At 45.8% G+C, this 18,309-nt stretch overlaps 1 protein-coding gene across 1 annotated transcript in view; it reads left to right on the top strand.

The window, feature by feature from the left end:
- LOC148441998 (alpha-1-antiproteinase-like) overlaps positions 1 to 11,251 on the top strand; it is a 31,763-nt gene extending 20,512 nt beyond the window's left edge. The window contains exons 3-5 of the mRNA XM_088464342.1: positions 1,036 to 1,300; positions 3,987 to 4,134; positions 11,007 to 11,251. Coding sequence (XP_088320468.1) covers positions 1,036 to 1,300; positions 3,987 to 4,134; positions 11,007 to 11,195 — 602 coding nt within the window. The 3' untranslated portion in view covers positions 11,196 to 11,251. The remainder of the gene's footprint in view (positions 1 to 1,035; positions 1,301 to 3,986; positions 4,135 to 11,006) is intronic.
- The last annotated feature ends 7,058 nt before the right edge of the window (positions 11,252 to 18,309 follow it).

Raw genomic sequence — 18,309 nt, 5'->3', positions numbered from 1 at the left:
TTTTCTTCTACATCATCTAGGGCAGATAATCATAGGATATGTGCACTAACTGCTATCTGGTGACAGTGATGGTGACAGGTGGACTTGGTGTCTCGGCCATGGTCATTGCACCATGCTGAGCATTAAGTAGTTATAATCCCGAATGACCCTGGCAACTGAGTTTCCACATGGTGCTCTCATGCAACTGGTCTGCAGGTTCCAGGATCATTCAGGACCAGTCTGTACTCATATACTTGAAGTGGAGGTGTAGGGTGTATATGAAGAAGAGCCCACTTCAAGGTAACCGGTATGGGGCAAGGGAGTGGGGTGCAGGCAGTTGGGGTGGGGGATGCAGTCCCTCGGGACAGTTGGGAGGTATGTATATGTATATATTACCGGCCTCGGAAGCATGTCATTTAGGTCTGTGAGTCTGCAGCAGATTGGTTGATTATTGTGGTCTGTCTGTGCAACATATCCCTTGGAGATGGTAGGTATTTATACAAAATAGAGGTGTCCTTATTCATCTTTGCTGCAGTTACGTCAAACAGCCCCTCTTTGTCCACACAGATGTCCTTAACCAGACTGCTGGGTCTATTATGGTAACAGCGAAGTACAGAGGTAACAGCAGTGACAGCGGTATACACAGTAGTAGTATAGCAGTATCTGAAGTGGTTATGGCAGGTACTAACAAGTTTCACTGGAGGAGTTAGGTACTGTATGCTGTGAAGGAACTGCGGCACTCTACGGAGTGGTGCTAATGGGGTTCGCATGGGCAAAAGCCTGACAATGACATCAACCTGCCAGCGCATCAAAGCGGATCTAACAGAATGAGAGTCAAATTAGAGATGTTTTTGGAGACAATCCAATGAAACTGTAGCTTCATGTTTGTAGCAGAAAGAATACTTGATCCTATTAGCTGTAAATCCCTTTGCTCCACAAATAAAGGTTGCTATAGCCCACACTTACAGTACAGGCTGTCTCCTGACAGCCATTGACTTGGTGGGACATTATCGATTGTAATTAAAAAGAAAACATTTTCTCTCCGTTTCTTAACAGGGAAGTGGGAGAAGCCATTTGAGGAGCAATTCACAAAGGAAGGAGATTTTCACGTGAATGAGAACAAAACTGTGAAGGTGCCTTTCATGACAAGAACTGGTAACTACTACCACAGCTTCAACAAGGACGCCACTGTGATAAAACTCCCCTATAAAGGAAACGCTACTGCGTTATTTATCTTACCAAATGAGGGAAAGCAGAGACAAGTGGAAGAGAACCTTAGTAGAGAAACAATGCACAAGTGGAAGAAATCAATGCACCTACGGTAGGGAAAACATTTCACTAACACATTGGTCGTGGGAACCCCATGATATAAATATAAGTAATGCTATCGTGGGCAGAAGTTACTGCACATAGGGCCTGATTCAGAGATGTACGCAATGCCAACGTTTGCGCAGATTGAGCCATTGTTTGCCATTGCACAATGCGTGACAGCTGCACTAGCAGCGGTTGTTTCGCTATTACACTCGCACAGAAGATTCACTCACAGAGTGAGTGACAGGTACTCGGCATTTGGGGAAGATAATGAGGGATGGCTCGGCAAATGTCTGATTGTTTAAATGGAGTTTCATGGGTGTGCATAAATTAGCCACTACGATCTCCTTTGCAGCATGAGAGCTCTCTGCGTGTCAGGAGAGATAATGTGTTTGAGACAGGTGACAGCTGCCTGAACGGCACGATGTTACCATTTGTTTACGCTGGTGCGTGACATCCAGAGCAGTAACTTGGGCTCTGAGCTCTCTTGCCAGCCCTGCCCCCATTGCACGTGATGTCATGATGTCATGCATGAGGGGGCGGGGCAACGTCTCCTGAAGCTGCAGCAGTAATTATGGCAGGGCACCTGGATGTGGAGTCCAATGGATGCTACAGGCAGCACTGCTGCAGCCAGGAGCAGGGGCCGTGGTTTGGCGACCGTGCCACCCACAGTGCCCTGTGCTCTGTGCAGCCGCCGCGGCTGCACTCCCCTAGTTGCGACCCTGGTGGCATCAGACGGCTATGAGAGGGTAGCAGTGGGCGTGTCTATGCTCGGGTAAGATTTGGAAACATTAGCAAATATTCTCAGCTGTGATTGCATTAACGTCCATCTCTGAAGCAGGCCCATAGTCTGTAAAAACAGCGAGCTCTGATGTCATCTCTTATAATCTGTGACTTTTTTATGCCCTCACTTCAGTGTTTATTAGGGAAACGTGTAATATATGGAATAATGAGTCACTTACTGTAAAATTATTATTGCATTATAAGGAATAACACATTCCCTATAGTAGATTATTATGGTATTATAAGGAACAACAGATCCATTATTGTAAATTATGTCACTATGTCCTGTTGGTGTAGACTGTAGAACAATAAGCACCAGCGTAATGTGAAAAGGAAGTTAGTCCAGACAGTTTACCTAAAGCAGATTTGGAGATTTATTCAGATTTAACAGCGGTTGTCATCGGTAACAGCGGTAACTTAGTGTAATATAGAGTAAGTGTTTGTCATCAGAGATAGCTGTAGTGGTAGTGGTGATATACGGGGAACTACTTGTCTGGACGTCCCTGCAATACATTACACATGTACAGAGACCATGCTGTGGAGTTGCTTGGACATGCATTCTCAGTAAGGGCTTGCAGCGGCCATCTTGGTAAAGGTAGCTGCCTGGCTTCAAACAGCAACAGGAGATGCACCGGGTTGCTGTTGCTATTCCTGTCCATCTCTTATTCTGCACAACACATTTTACCTCTGCACACGTGACCTTGAAACCTTTCTGCTCTAGCATACTTATGGCAATGAGGTTTGCCCCATATCTGTTGTGATATGTTGGAAATATGTGTGTACAGGTGCGGTGGTATGGCAGAGTTATGTACGCACCAGTGAAATGTCTTTTCAATACAGACAGCCCAGATGCCTAACCGGATAGATGGTTTATTCGGTGTTAACTGTTGTACAGCCGTACTCAGGGCTGATTCAGCAGTGAACAGAATTGCAAAGCCACGCACACAAGCTGCTTTGCAGGAGACATCTGAAGTGAAGAGACGCCTTCTGTCAGCATCTGCGATCCCAGCGCTGCGACCGAGGTGGCAACCTGGGATCACCATCGTGACCATCAGTTGTGATATTGTCAGGCACCGGCCAGCTGAGCAAGGCCAAGAATTCTGCGTCCGTGGACACACACCCTAGCCTCAGAACTCCCAGAAAACGCGGATTGTTCACCCCCGTTTCCGGTAACACAGGACGCCTCCGTCCAGCAAACACCTCTGCCTATCAATCAGGCAGAGGCATAAGGGGGCCTGCGTGAGATCTCGCAGGACCCCTTCTGGACGTGCGTAGAACGGGTCCTGCGCATGCATAGATTACTGATAATCGGGATTCTGCGCAAGTAGCCCCATCAGCATCCGTTGCTGAATCAGCCCCTCAGTCTGATACACTGGTTAAGACAGAGTGGAGATGGCGTTCGATACACCTCACCAGCCGGTCAGTGTATATTGGATACTGGTGCAGGGTGCTGGAACAGTGGTAATACTGGGTAATATATCATGTCTTTGATAGAGCTAAGAGGGAGAAGTCCATCTTCCACTGTCACATATAATAACAGTAACATGAGGACGACGCAGCGCACAGTATACCTGAAAAGTCACCGTGGTGATTGCACAATAGCCCCAGGACTCTTGAATGTTATTAATGACTGTGCTAACTATCACCAACGGTTCCATATATTATAGGACAGCCCCATCTTTAACATGGACAAACAAATTAGGATGTGATCAGGGAATATCAGGGGAATGATGTGGGAGCAATATCAGTGACCCAAAGCTGGCATCTGGGATATTGGGAAGAATGAGGATTAGTTTAAGTAGAGACTTTATCTGGGAATAGAGTGATGGATGGTTGTGAAGTTCCAGAAAAAAAAAAACTAACAACAACATTTGTGCCAATCACAATTTTATGTTTCTGTTCATTTTACACAGGGTAGTGCAACTATCAATCCCGAAGTTCTCCCTCTCTGGCTCGCAGGACCTTAAGGAGATATTAAGTAAATTTGGTTTGGTAGATATGTTTAGTGACAACGCTGACTTTTCTGGCATCACAGGAGAGCGCAATCTGAAAGTTTCTAAGGTGAGATTTGGTGCTGTCAATTTTCCTATATATATATTTATTATTTCTTTTTTGGGTCCCTGAGGAAAATCTCCAATAAAGGAAATTTAAACATTGGTATTAATATGACCTGATGTTAAATTTCTTTCTGTCCTCTGAGTGCTGCCCGCTTTGCTGGAAATATTATGATGTAAGTTTGGTCTGCCGGGGAAAGGCACCCGGGGCAAGATACATCCAGCTTTACTTTTGGAGTCTCTGGTCTGTCTACACGCAAGCATATACAGGTTGAGTCTCCCATATCCAAAATGCTTGGGACCAGGGGTATTTTGGATAACGGAATATTCTGTATTTTGGAATATTTGCATATCATAATGAAATATCTTGGGAATGGGACCCAATTATACACACAGAATGCATCTATGTGTTATATACACCTTATACACACAGCCTGATGGTAATTTTATACAATATTTTTAATAATTTGTGCCTTAGACAAAGTTTGTGTACATTGAACCATCAAAAATCAAAGGTTTCATTATCTCAGTCATGCCAAAATTATTCCGTATTTCGGAATATTCCGTATTTCGGAATATTTGGATATGGGAGACTCAACCTGTATATATATTTAAGAATACTGAATGGCGGCACTCCAGGGCTTAAGAAAATGTAACACTCCTTAATTCCAAAGTTTCAGTAAGAGTTTTACAAAAGTCAAAACTGTTACTGAAACATTGGTATTAAGGAGCGTGTAGTTTCAATTTTTCTAAGCCCTGGAGTCCTGCCATTCAGTATTGTTATTTTACACATTCCTTTTGGACTGTGTTGGAAGGTAACCTGGCAAGTATTACACTTTACAAGCTTATGAGTGCCAGATTCATTATATATACATGGAGTGCGGCACTTTGGAGGATCGGTATGATTATGTGGGGGCAACCAGCTAAGTAATGTATAGACAAATAAATATAAAAATAGAGCGCTGATAAATTGTAGATCTTTTTAATAAAACATAAAGTAACAGTTTTAATATCGATCAATCATATAGCAAGAAAGGTCACAATAAAAATGGCCAATAGAGCATATATAAATAACTAAAATAGTACCATATACCAGCTAAGTGCCAATATGAAAAAATAGTCAATAGAAAATAATAATCCGGATTAATCAGAAGTACGCTTCATTAAGCGTGTATAAATTCCACTCCTTTCCTCACCACTGGTTATATTATACTCCCATGTGTCATAAATCCAAGGAAGGAAAAAACACAGTGGAGGTCCAGTAATCCTTAAGTAGAGTTTCCTTGAATTAATTATTAATCACCGGCTTACTCATAAAATCGGCCCGGTGATAATGATGGTAACAGCACATCAAAGGAGACTTCTGGGGAGTAATATGGAGTTCCACTTGTCACCAATTGATCACCGGCTTACTCACAGCATCAGCCTGGCTACGGTGAATGGGGTCGCACATCCAAAACTAGTAGCTTAACAGGTAGTCGCGACTCCACTTGCGACGTGCTCTCCATGCTGCCCAGAACTCAATGCCTCCCGGATTAGGTATATCAATCGATCTGCTGTTGAATAGCAAATAACTGGTATAGATAGCTCTAAATCCTTAACGCGTTTCTCCGTTTTTGGCAATTTTAACGGTTTCATTAGAAGGTGATGAAACCAGCTGTACTTACCATCTAGAAACCGACTGTCAGGAACCTGGCATCGGCATCTCCCCTCATGTCGGATTTCCGGTGCCAGTGTACTGTCCGTGGTTCGTGATTTCATCAGCCGGCATCCTGATGGTCGGCAATTTAACTACATCCCATTTTTGACTAGGAATATCTGCCTTCCAACATTTAGTAATGCAGAATTGGGATATATTAGGTTCCAACACTAATCCAATAACCCCAAGAGCAACATAGTCTGGTGAAACTCCGCCCAGTTCATTATATGACCCACCCCTTTTGGTATCCACGGATTAGGACTATCTTGCTGCAGTCAGGACATTTGTGAGATATGAGTTGACTACATAGTGCTCACATGTTACACACTGCTTTACAGGCAATGGGGCTGGTTCAATAGGGATCGCAACTGCAACAGCGTATGCAGATCGGCTGATGATTCGTACTGCGCATGTGTATGCACCGCACTGCACATGCGTGTGCACCGCAGTGCGCGTGTGCATCAGCTGAACTGCAATCGCACTGCAATCACGCAGAACATGGGAACCCATTGAAGAGTGAGTGACAGGCAGTCAGCATTTGGGGTTAGTGACAGGGGAGAGCAGTGGCGTAACTAGGGCAGGGCGGGCGGGGTTCGTGCCCTGGGCGCCGTTGGACCGGCGGCGCGGGGGGGCACCATCCGGCTCCTGCAGTGGGTAATGGGACTGACGTCATGACGTCTGTCCCATAATGCTGAGCGCGCCCGCCCGGGCGGGAGCGGCGTCGCGACCAGGACCAGGAGCAGAGATTCAGGTAAGTATATTTTTATATATATATATATATATATATTTTTTTTTTAACCTATCTGCACAACGGGGGAGGGGGGTGGCTACTACCAGGGGGACCTCTATTGGGGGAGGGGTGACTACTACTGGGGGGACCTCTACTGGGGGAGGGGTGGCTACTACTGGGGGGACCTCTACTGGGGGAGGGGTGGCTACTACTGGGGGGACCTCTACTGGGGGAGGGGTGGCTACTACTGGGGGGACCTCTACTGGGGGAGGGGTGGCTACTACTGGGGGCACCATTGGGAGGACCTACTCTACTGGGGACTACTACTTGGGGGGGAACTACCACTGGGGGCATTATAAAAGGGGCCTACTAGAGGCACTGCACTCGGGGGACCACTACTGGGGGCAATAATAGGAAGGGCCACTAGAGGGGGCACTGGATAGGGGGGATCACTACAGGGTGCCTGCATAAGGGGACCACTACTGGGAAAACTGCATGGGGGGGACTACTGCTGGGTCACTATATAAAGGGCACTGCATAGGGGGGGACTACTGGGGGCACCATATAAAGGGCACTGCATAAGGGGATACTGCTACTGGGCGCACTGCATTGTGGGGACTGCTACTGGGGGCACTGCATAAGGGGGAACACTACGTGGGGCACTGCATTTGGGGGGCCACTACTGGGGGTACTGAGTAAGGGGAACTAATTGGGGGCTGTATAAGGGGGACCACTACTGGGGATACTGTATAAGGGACACTACTATGGGCCTGCATAAGAGGGACCACAACTGCATACTGGGGGTACTGTATAAGGGGTACTACTGGGGTTAAAGTGCATATGGATAGGAATGTTCAGCGTGAAAATAAAGGGGTGTGTCATGTTGACACGCCCCATTTTTAAGTGACCACGCCCATTTTTTTTCGGCGCACGCACATATCGTTGTGATAGGGGTGGGGGGGGCTCCGTTTTCAAATTTCCCCTGGGCTCCAATTACACTAGTTACGCCACTGGGGGAGAGGTCAGAGAAACGAAGGCGTGCCTGTCCGTTTGAACGCCGCTGCATGGGCGTGCATAAATTAGCCACTGCGACGGCATACGCAGCTTGTGTACTCACTGCGTGCGGCGGAGTCAGCAATTTATGAGTAAGGTCAGACCTGCTGTCATTGTGCGTGAGGGCTGGATGGTATTACGGATGTCAGATAGCGCTAGTGGGCGTCTCTATGCTGGCTGTGTGACGGCTTTGTGATTTCATTCATTAGCATATTTTCGCAGCAGACCTGCGTGTGTAATCACAGCCATGAATGGCAATAGCGATCCGTAATGAATCAGGCCCACTGTTTGAATTATTCACATCAGTCCCTGACACAGTGGAGCATATAACCTACATGTTCTACAAAACAAATGGACTATGGGAGTTAACCAGTTTTTGGGCAACTGGTTTGCTATGAGTCATCTTTGTCAGAGTGCAGTTGCACTGACCCTGCACTATGGCCCTGATTCAGACCCGCTCGCTGCCGGAGGCAGCTCGCAGGTCTGAAGGGCGTTTTGTTTTTTTATTCTGGCCGCTCGCTATGCTGTGGGTGACCACCCACAGCTTTTGCAAGTGGCCAGGTGATGGTAGCGATGGCAAGCCCCAGTGAGCTTCCTGCTCTAATAGAGCAGGAAGCTCACTAATGACATAACGAGTGATGCCAGTTGGGCCGCACCCAAACGGCAGGGGTTCCTTTGGGAACACCTCCGTTTGGCAAGCCCCCCCCCCGACCCCCTACAAAACGGGGCGAGCTGACGATCAACATCAACAGCCGACTCTTTTGTAGGGAGCACCGGAGCGAGTGAATTTCTCACTCGCTCTGGGGTTCGCGCACTGCCCGGCCATCGACCCGCTTGCGAGTGCGTCTGAATGTGCACATAAAACGTTGGGAAGGTGTGTGTGTTTCTATATATATACTGTATATATATATATATATATATATATATATATATATTTACGTCTAATCCTGTAGAGTCCACAGTTCTGACAACACACCCTCAGTGAACTTGGACTATGTGAGAGCGCTCCATTGCCACCAAGGTAGCAGAAATAAATGTAGATAAAGCATACGACTTGCGTTACGTTAGGTAATTCCTGAAGAACCCACAGTGCGGAAAACGTATAATATATACTCTGCTTATAAAGATTACACTCACCTCTGCATAAGGCACCACGTGTTAGCAATACAAAGTAAAGCATAGAGAAATGTAGCCTGCCTGCCTGTGGCACACTCCAGTGTTCATTTTAGCAATATTAAGCCGCTGGAAACCAGCAACACTTTGAGACCTGCTTTGGGTGTCGTGTTATGGGAGTATCGCGGACATGTTGCCGAAGTGTTTGCGTACACAGATACCCAGTTGTTCACTTCGGAGGCCATACTCAGACGAAAACTCTGCACCTGACATAGGGTTGGTGCAGGTTTTCCATGCTGCAACAGATGGTGGCGTCTACAGACGCACTAAGCGGTATTGCACCATCTGATGACGCTCACAGCGGGGGTCTGGGTTCTTGCACATGCAGACACACGGATGTACACCAGGGAAAGGATTTGTGTCGGCATTGGCATAAAGTCGCAGGCGGGCGACCTACAAAAGACTCAGCTGTGGCAGTTGGGAGCTGATTGGCTGGCACCTTATCACTTTTCACTCTGTCTCCTAATACTGCTTAGTAAATAGACCCCTTAGAGACGTGACAAAAAATCTGCTCTATTTATTATTTCTTATTTACAGGTCATTAAATTTACAGAATAAAAAATGCACAGTAATGATAAATATGATTTTACATGATATTATATTTACGCTTTCTTATTTAATTACATAACAACAGAAATATGTCTTCCAAATTTAAGCTACAGGCATTACATTACATTACATATTTAGTATCACTAATGATTCCGAAATATTATACATATCTACCTTATTCCTATTCTTAGGATTATTCTTTGTCTGTGTCCCTCTGTCTGTCCATCTACTTCTCTCCAGCACTGACTTCAACTGACCTACTCTAAAATCATTTATATATAACCCTAAACGTTACCATCCGGCTGGCGTGATTTTCACGATACCGTAACCCAGTATGTAATCATAGCTATGTCACAGGGGAACGTTACAGGGTATCATAAAACTAGGATGGTATTTCTACCTCACAGTGACCCACAGGGTATTATATCAGTTCACAAACACAAAAAAACAGACGTCCAACAATGTACAATAAAATGACCTGAAAGAAGCCACCAATGAATACCTCAATGGTCTGAAAAACGTGGAATTTATTCCCTCATATAACCAACCACCTTGATATGTAGGTAAGGTCCTTGATGCCTGAGGTGGGTCAGACCTTGAAACCTTGATTTTTCAATAAATAAGACCTCTTGCTGTTAGCAAATGGACCTACGGTGACCATGTCGCCCTGATCAGCCTGCACTGGGCAACAGACAGACCAGGTTATAGATGCCAAAGGTATTTTGAATTGCAGTTATGATGTAAATACATACACTCCCCAAACATGTGCCCATTCCATTACTTTCTGGTCTAAGCAGAAGAACATGTTCAGACCTATACGGTACTCCGCTGTTTTATGTCAGGAGAGTGCTTAGGGGTCTATTCAGCAATAGTGACGATGTTGTCCAGAATATTATCGGGGCAACACCGTCATGATTTTTTATCAATTATAAATATTTATGGAAGCTATTCAGCAATATTTTATGCAGGCTACAGCGCTTGTGATAACGCGCTGTCCCTGCGAGGTTACTGAAGGCATTGTTATCGGTTTCCAAGAAAAATACCTTCTGTTTCTGCTTCTGTGCACGCTCAGTCATGCGCTTCCGAACAGTCTCCGGCCCTACTTTGAGGTGACCGCCGACGGGTAAGTGCACCTCCAGCCTGTCCAAAGTGATTGAAGTGTGTACACAGGCTTTATATTAGCCTGTATACATGTATATTTATGTGCTTTCATATGTAACATATATAAATGTTAAATATAATAGCACCTAAATATACATGTATACAGGCTAATATAAAGCCTGTATACACCTGTCAATCAATTTCGTCAGGTGTAACAGGCTAGTAATAGTAAAAATAGTCACCTGTCGTGATCTTCTGTTGCCGGTCTTCCGGCGTCCGGCGGTATTTCATACCGATCCCTGCTACAAACTATATAGAAACTAATCTCTCGTTTCTACATATTGATCAGTTCCTAACTGATCCTATTTTTAATTTACCAATCTTGGTATTATTTATTCCTAATTTTACTTACTAAATTATATATATATTTTTTTTTAACCAATCTACCTACCTGGTAACGCAGCATGAAAGTTGAAACTTGTAGAATATATGTATTTTGTACATACCTATATAAGTAAGTGGCACAGAGTACGGCCTTTCTTTTCCATATGATGATTTTCATTGATCTTTGCAGGCTCTCCATAAAGCTGTACTGAAGGTTGACGAGAAGGGAACAGAGGCTGCTGGGTCCACAGCCTTCGAGATGATTCCCATGTCGCTTCCGCCACACATTACCTTTAACCGTCCGTTCATAGTACTGATATACAGCCAAGAAACCAAGAGTGTCCTCTTCACTGGAAAGGTTGCAAATCCTGAGAACTAACTCTATTCACATCTTGTGCCTGGTTCCCTCTGAATAAAACATTATACTGTCTCTGATGATTTGTGGACTTTGTTTTGTTATGCCGGTGACACCCCCAGCCCCAAAATGACCCACACACCCGAAAATAATTTAAAATAGATCAGGTCACATCATTGGACATGTTGGTAAATCAATACCGTAAGAAGATGAACATCATTAGCTTCACTGATGATGGAGAAGATCTGGCCAGCATACGCGCCAAACTGACGAATCTTCTCCGACTTGGCCAAGTCTGTGCCTGGCCAGCATCAAATTGGTTATAGGGTCTGATTCACTAAGGATCGTAACTGCGATCGCGGCTGCGAATACGCACGCAGTCAGACTGCAGTAGTATGATAATCCATTGCGATCGCTATGCCGTCACAGCACTACATAGGGACGCCCACCTTACCTTACACACATCCGTAATGTTTAGCAAGACTGCGAAACCATCGGTAACATGGAGTACCATCGCAGCCTCACGCACACCGGCACAAGCTCTGACCTTACTCAGGAATTGCTCACCTCATCGCGCCCTATGAGTACTCAGGCTGTCTATGGCATCTCAGTGGATAATTTATGCACGCCCCTGCAACGGCGTTCAAGTGCACTGGCACGCCTGCGTTTTACCGACCACCCCCCCTGTCACCTCCCACAAACGTCACTTCCTGTCAATCACTCAGTGATGGGTCTGCATGGTCACTGCGATCGCAGTCCTAATCAGGCATTCGCACTGCGATACACGCGCAGAAGGCAACAATTGGCCGATTGCATGCATAATCGCAGTTGCAATCCGTGGTGAATCAGGCCCGTAGTGCGGTAGCTCTTGTTGACACACTCCATTCAGGTGTACAAAGCCCAATCTGAGTATGTGACTGCTCCGCAATAATGACCAAACCTGGGTATATTTATAAGACTGTTGCATCTGCTTGATAGAACACTATTGTTACAGGCTCTTCCACAGTGGAACAATTAACAGATAACTGTGAGACCTACAATGACAAGGTTTGGGCAGCACCTGATCATTACAGAATGGGTCTTTAGTTATCAAAAACTTTCTCTACCTATGCAGTAATCTTGCTAGACTGCCCGTAGGCTGGCCGCTAAAATAGGGTTCTCACCGGGTGGCAGTGTTAACTCTAGATGGGAGAAGGAAAAATGCATTTAAAGGCTATAATCCATTCAACGGTCTCACTGTCATAATCAATATAGAAACATCAAAACTGACGAATGGCCAATTTCCAAGCAGCCACTAAAACTGCATCACCCATCCCTGTCTCCATGCCCCCCCCCCCAAAAAAAAGAGGTGACTATGAAAGGCAACATCTGCGGCATGAACTGTCTGTCTAAAAAATTATTAAAATCCCTCTTTTATCACTCACTTTCCAATTCCTGCCACCACTAATGTCTGATTCCGGCAGATGCCCATTTTACTCATTAAGCCTTCTGTTCTCAATGGCGTATCTCATCTATCATTTCATATCTTACTTTAATCAGAGATAACATAAACCCGAGTGACCTCTCTTGCTTCAGCTACTGCAGGTTGCGATATAATTTCCAGAACTCACTAGAACGCAGAGACATAGGGGCCATATTCAAGTTGGAGCGAAATGTCGTCATTTTCGCCTATTTCAACCATCCCTGTAATCCATTTCGCATTTTCGAAAAGTCTTTGAAAAAAAAAACGGGGGTAACTTTTCACCACTGGAATAGGTGGCGAAAAAAAGTACAATCCAATAACCCCAAGCGCAACATAGTCTGGTGAAACTCCGCCCAGTTCATTATATGACCCACCCCTTTTGGTATCCACGGATTAGGACTATCTTGCTGCAGTCAGGACATTTGTGAGATATGAGTTGACTACATAGTGCTCACATGTTACACACTGCTTTACAGGCAATGGGGCTGGTTCAATAGGGATCGCAACTGCAACAGCGTATGCAGATCGGCTGATGGTTCGTACTGCGCATGTGTATGCACCGCACTGCACATGCGTGTGCACCGCAGTGCGCGTGTGCATCAGCTGAACTGCAATCGCACTGCAATCACGCAGAACATGGGAACCCATTGAAGAGTGAGTGACAGGCAGTCAGCATTTGGGGTTAGTGACAGGGGAGAGCAGTGGCGTAACTAGGGCAGGGCGGGCGGGGTTCGTGCCCTGGGCGCCATTGGACCGGCGGCGCGGGGGGGCACCGTCCGGCTCCTGCAGTGGGTAATGGGACTGACGTCATGACGTCTGTCCCATAATGCTGAGCGCGCCCGGGCGGGAGCGGCGTCGCGACCAGGACCAAGAGCAGAGATTCAGGTAAGTATATTTTTATAGATATATATATATATATATCTTTTAACCTATCTGCACAACGGGGGAGGGGGGTGGCTACTACCAGGGGGACCTCTATTGGGGGAGGGGTGACTACTACTGGGGGGACCTCTACTGGGGGAGGGGTGGCTACTACTGGGGGGACCTCTACTGGGGGAGGGGTGGCTACTACTGGGGGGACCTCTACTGGGGGAGGGGTGGCTACTACTGGGGGGACCTCTACTGGGGGAGGGGTGGCTACTACTGGGGGCACCATTGGGAGGACCTACTCTACTGGGGACTACTACTTGGGGGGGGAACTACCACTGGGGGCATTATAAAAGGGGCCTACTAGAGGCACTGCACTCGGGGGACCACTACTGGGGGCAATAATAGGAAGGGCCACTAGAGGGGGCACTGGATAGGGGGGATCACTACAGGGTGCCTGCATAAGGGGACCACTACTGGGAAAACTGCATGGGGGGGGACTACTGCTGGGTCACTATATAAAGGGCACTGCATAGGGGGGGGGACTACTGGGGGCACCATATAAAGGGCACTGCATAAGGGGATACTGCTACTGGGCGCACTGCATTGTGGGGACTGCTACTGGGGGCACTGCATAAGGGGGAACACTACGTGGGGCACTGCATTTGGGGGGCCACTACTGGGGGTACTGAGTAAGGGGAACTAATTGGGGGCTGTATAAGGGGGACCACTACTGGGGATACTGTATAAGGGGTACTACTGGGGTTAAAGTGCATATGGATAGGAATGTTCAGCGTGAAAATAAAGGGGTGTGTCATGTTGACACGCCCCATTTTTAAGCGACCACGCCCATTTTTTTTCGGCGCACGCACATATCGTTGTGATAGGGGTGGGGGGGGGGCTCCGTTTTCAAATTTCCCCTGGGCTCCAAATACCCTAGTTACACCACTGGGGGAGAGGTCAGAGAAACGAAGGCGTGCCTGTCCGTTTGAACGCCGCTGCATGGGCGTGCATAAATTAGCCACTGCGACGGCATACGCAGCTTGTGTACTCACTGCGTGCGACGGAGTCAGCAATTTATGAGTAAGGTCAGACCTGCTGTCATTGTGCGTGAGGGCTGGATGGTATTACGGATGTCAGATAGCGCTAGTGGGCGTCTCTATGCTGGCTGTGTGACGGCTTTGTGATTTCATTCATTAGCATATTTTCGCAGCAGACCTGCGTGTGTAATCACAGCCATGAATGGCAATAGCGATCCGTAATGAATCAGGCCCAATGTTTGAATTATTCACATCAGTCCCTGACACAGTGGAGCATATAACCTACATGTTCTACAAAACAAATGGACTATGGGAGTTAACCAGTTTTTGGGCAACTGGTTTGCTATGAGTCATCTTTGTCAGAGTGCAGTTGCACTGACCCTGCACTATGGCCCTGATTCAGACCCGCTCGCTGCCGGAGGCAGCTCGCAGGTCTGAAGGGCGTTTTGTTTTTTTATTCTGGCCGCTCGCTATGCTGTGGGTGACCACCCACAGCTTATGCAAGTGGCCAGGTGATGGTCGCGATGGCAAGCCCCAGTGAGCTTCCTGCTCTAATAGAGCAGGAAGCTCACTAATGACATCACGAGTGATGCCAGTTGGGCCGCACCCAAACGGCAGGGGTTCCTTTGGGAACACCTCCGTTTGGCAAGCCCCCCCCCGACCCCCTACAAAACGGGGCGAGCTGACGATCAACATCAACAGCCGACTCTTTTGTAGGGAGCACCGGAGCGAGTGAATTTCTCACTTGCTCTGGGGCTCGCGCACTGCCCGGCCATCGACCCGCTTGCGAGCGCGTCTGAATGTGCACATAAAACGTTGGAAAGGTGTGTGTGTTTCTATATATATACTGTATATATATATATATATATATATATATATATATATTTACGTCTAATCCTGTAGAGTCCACAGTTCTGACAACACACCCTCAGTGAACTTGGACTATGTGAGAGCGCTCCATTGCCACCAAGGTAGCAGAAATAAATGTAGATAAAGCATACGACTTGCGTTACGTTAGGTAATTCCTGAAGAACCCACAGTGCGGAAAACGTATAATATATACTCTGCTTATAAAGATTACACTCACCTCTGCATAAGGCACCACGTGTTAGCAATACAAAGTAAAGCATAGAGAAATGTAGCCTGCCTGCCTGTGGCACACTCCAGTGTTCATTTTAGCAATATTAAGCCGCTGGAAACCAGCAACACTTTGAGACCTGCTTTGGGTGTCGTGTTATGGGAGTATCGCGGACATGTTGCCGAAGTGTTTGCGTACACAGATACCCAGTTGTTCACTTCGGAGGCCATACTCAGACGAAAACTCTGCACCTGACATAGGGTTGGTGCAGGTTTTCCATGCTGCAACAGATGGTGGCGTCTACAGACGCACTAAGCGGTATTGCACCATCTGATGACGCTCACAGCGGGGGTCTGGGTTCTTGCACATGCAGACACACGGATGTACACCAGGGAAAGGATTTGTGTCGGCATTGGCATAAAGTCGCAGGCGGGCGACCTACAAAAGACTCAGCTGTGGCAGTTGGGAGCTGATTGGCTGGCACCTTATCACTTTTCACTCTGTCTCCTAATACTGCTTAGTAAATAGACCCCTTAGAGACGTGACAAAAAATCTGCTCTATTTATTATTTCTTATTTACAGGTCATTAAATCTACAGAATAAAAAATGCACAGTAATGATAAATATGATTTTACATGATATTATATTTACGCTTTCTTATTTAATTACATAACAACAGAAATATGTCTTCCAAATTTAAGCTACAGGTATTACATTACATTACATATTTAGTATCACTAATGATTCCGAAATATTATACATATCTACCTTATTCCTATTCTTAGGATTATTCTTTGTCTGTGTCCCTCTGTCTGTCCATCTACTTCTCTCCAGCACTGACTTCAACTGACCTACTCTAAAATCATTTATATATAACCCTAAACGTTACCATCCGGCTGGCGTGATTTTCACGATACCGTAACCCAGTATGTAATCATAGCTATGTCACAGGGGAACGTTACAGGGTATCATAAAACTAGGATGGTATTTCTACCTCACAGTGACCCACAGGGTATTATATCAGTTCACAAACACAAAAAAACAGACGTCCAACAATGTACAATAAAATGACCTGAAAGAAGCCACCAATGAATAGCTCAATGGTCTGAAAAACGTGGAATTTATTCCCTCATATAACCAACCACCTTGATATGTAGGTAAGGTCCTTGATGCCTGAGGTGGGTCAGACCTTGAAACCTTGATTTTTCAATAAATAAGACCTCTTGCTGTTAGCAAATGGACCTACGGTGACCATGTCGCCCTGATCAGCCTGCACTGGGCAACAGACAGACCAGGTTATAGATGCCAAAGGTATTTTGAATTGCAGTTATGATGTAAATACATACACTCCCCAAACATGTGCCCATTCCATTACTTTCTGGTCTAAGCAGAAGAACATGTTCAGACCTATACGGTACTCCGCTGTTTTATGTCAGGAGAGTGCTTAGGGGTCTATTCAGCAATAGTGACGATGTTGTCCAGAATATTATCGGGGCAACACCGTCATGATTTTTTATCAATTATAAATATTTATGGAAGCTATTCAGCAATATTTTATGCAGGCTACAGCGCTTGTGGTAACGCGCTGTCCCTGCGAGGTTACTGAAGGCATTGTTATCGGTTTCCAAGAAAAATACCTTCTGTTTCTGCTTCTGTGCACGCTCAGTCATGCGCTTCCGAACAGTCTCCGGCCCTACTTTGAGGTGACCGCCGACGGGTAAGTGCACCTCCAGCCTGTCCAAAGTGATTGAAGTGTGTACACAGGCTTTATATTAGCCTGTATACATGTATATTTATGTGCTTTCATATGTAACATATATAAATGTTAAATATAATAGCACCTAAATATACATGTATACAGGCTAATATAAAGCCTGTATACACCTGTCAATCAATTTCGTCAGGTGTAACAGGCTAGTAATAGTAAAAATAGTCACCTGTCGTGATCTTCTGTTGCCGGTCTTCCGGCGTCCGGCGGTATTTCATACCGATCCCTGCTACAAACTATATAGAAACTAATCTCTCGTTTCTACATATTGATCAGTTCCTAACTGATCCTATTTTTAATTTACCAATCTTGGTATTATTTATTCCTAATTTTACTTACTAAATTATATATATATATTTTTTTAACCAATCTACCTACCTGGTAACGCAGCATGAAAGTTGAAACTTGTAGAATATATGTATTTTATACATACCTATATAAGTAAGTGGCACAGAGTACGGCCTTTCTTTTCCATATGATGATTTTCATTGATCTTTGCAGGCTCTCCATAAAGCTGTACTGAAGGTTGACGAGAAGGGAACAGAGGCTGCTGGGTCCACAGCCTTTGAGATGATTCCCATGTCGCTTCCGCCACACATTACCTTTAACCGTCCGTTCATAGTACTGATATACAGCCAAGAAACCAAGAGTGTCCTCTTCACTGGAAAGGTTGCAAATCCTGAGAACTAACTCTATTCACATCTTGTGCCTGGTTCCCTCTGAATAAAACATTATACTGTCTCTGATGATTTGTGGACTTTGTTTTGTTATGCCGGTGACACCCCCAGCCCCAAAATGACCCACACACCCGAAAATAATTTAAAATAGATCAGGTCACATCATTGGACATGTTGGTAAATCAATACCGTAAGAAGATGAACATCATTAGCTTCACTGATGATGGAGAAGATCTGGCCAGCATA

This window comes from Taudactylus pleione, unplaced genomic scaffold (genome assembly GCF_031769625.1).
Source record: "Taudactylus pleione unplaced genomic scaffold, aTauple2 ptg001661l, whole genome shotgun sequence".
Taxonomy (NCBI): domain Eukaryota; kingdom Metazoa; phylum Chordata; class Amphibia; order Anura; family Myobatrachidae; genus Taudactylus; species Taudactylus pleione.
The sequence above is the reverse complement of the archived record's forward strand: the minus strand, read 5'-3'. Positions and strand labels throughout refer to the sequence as shown.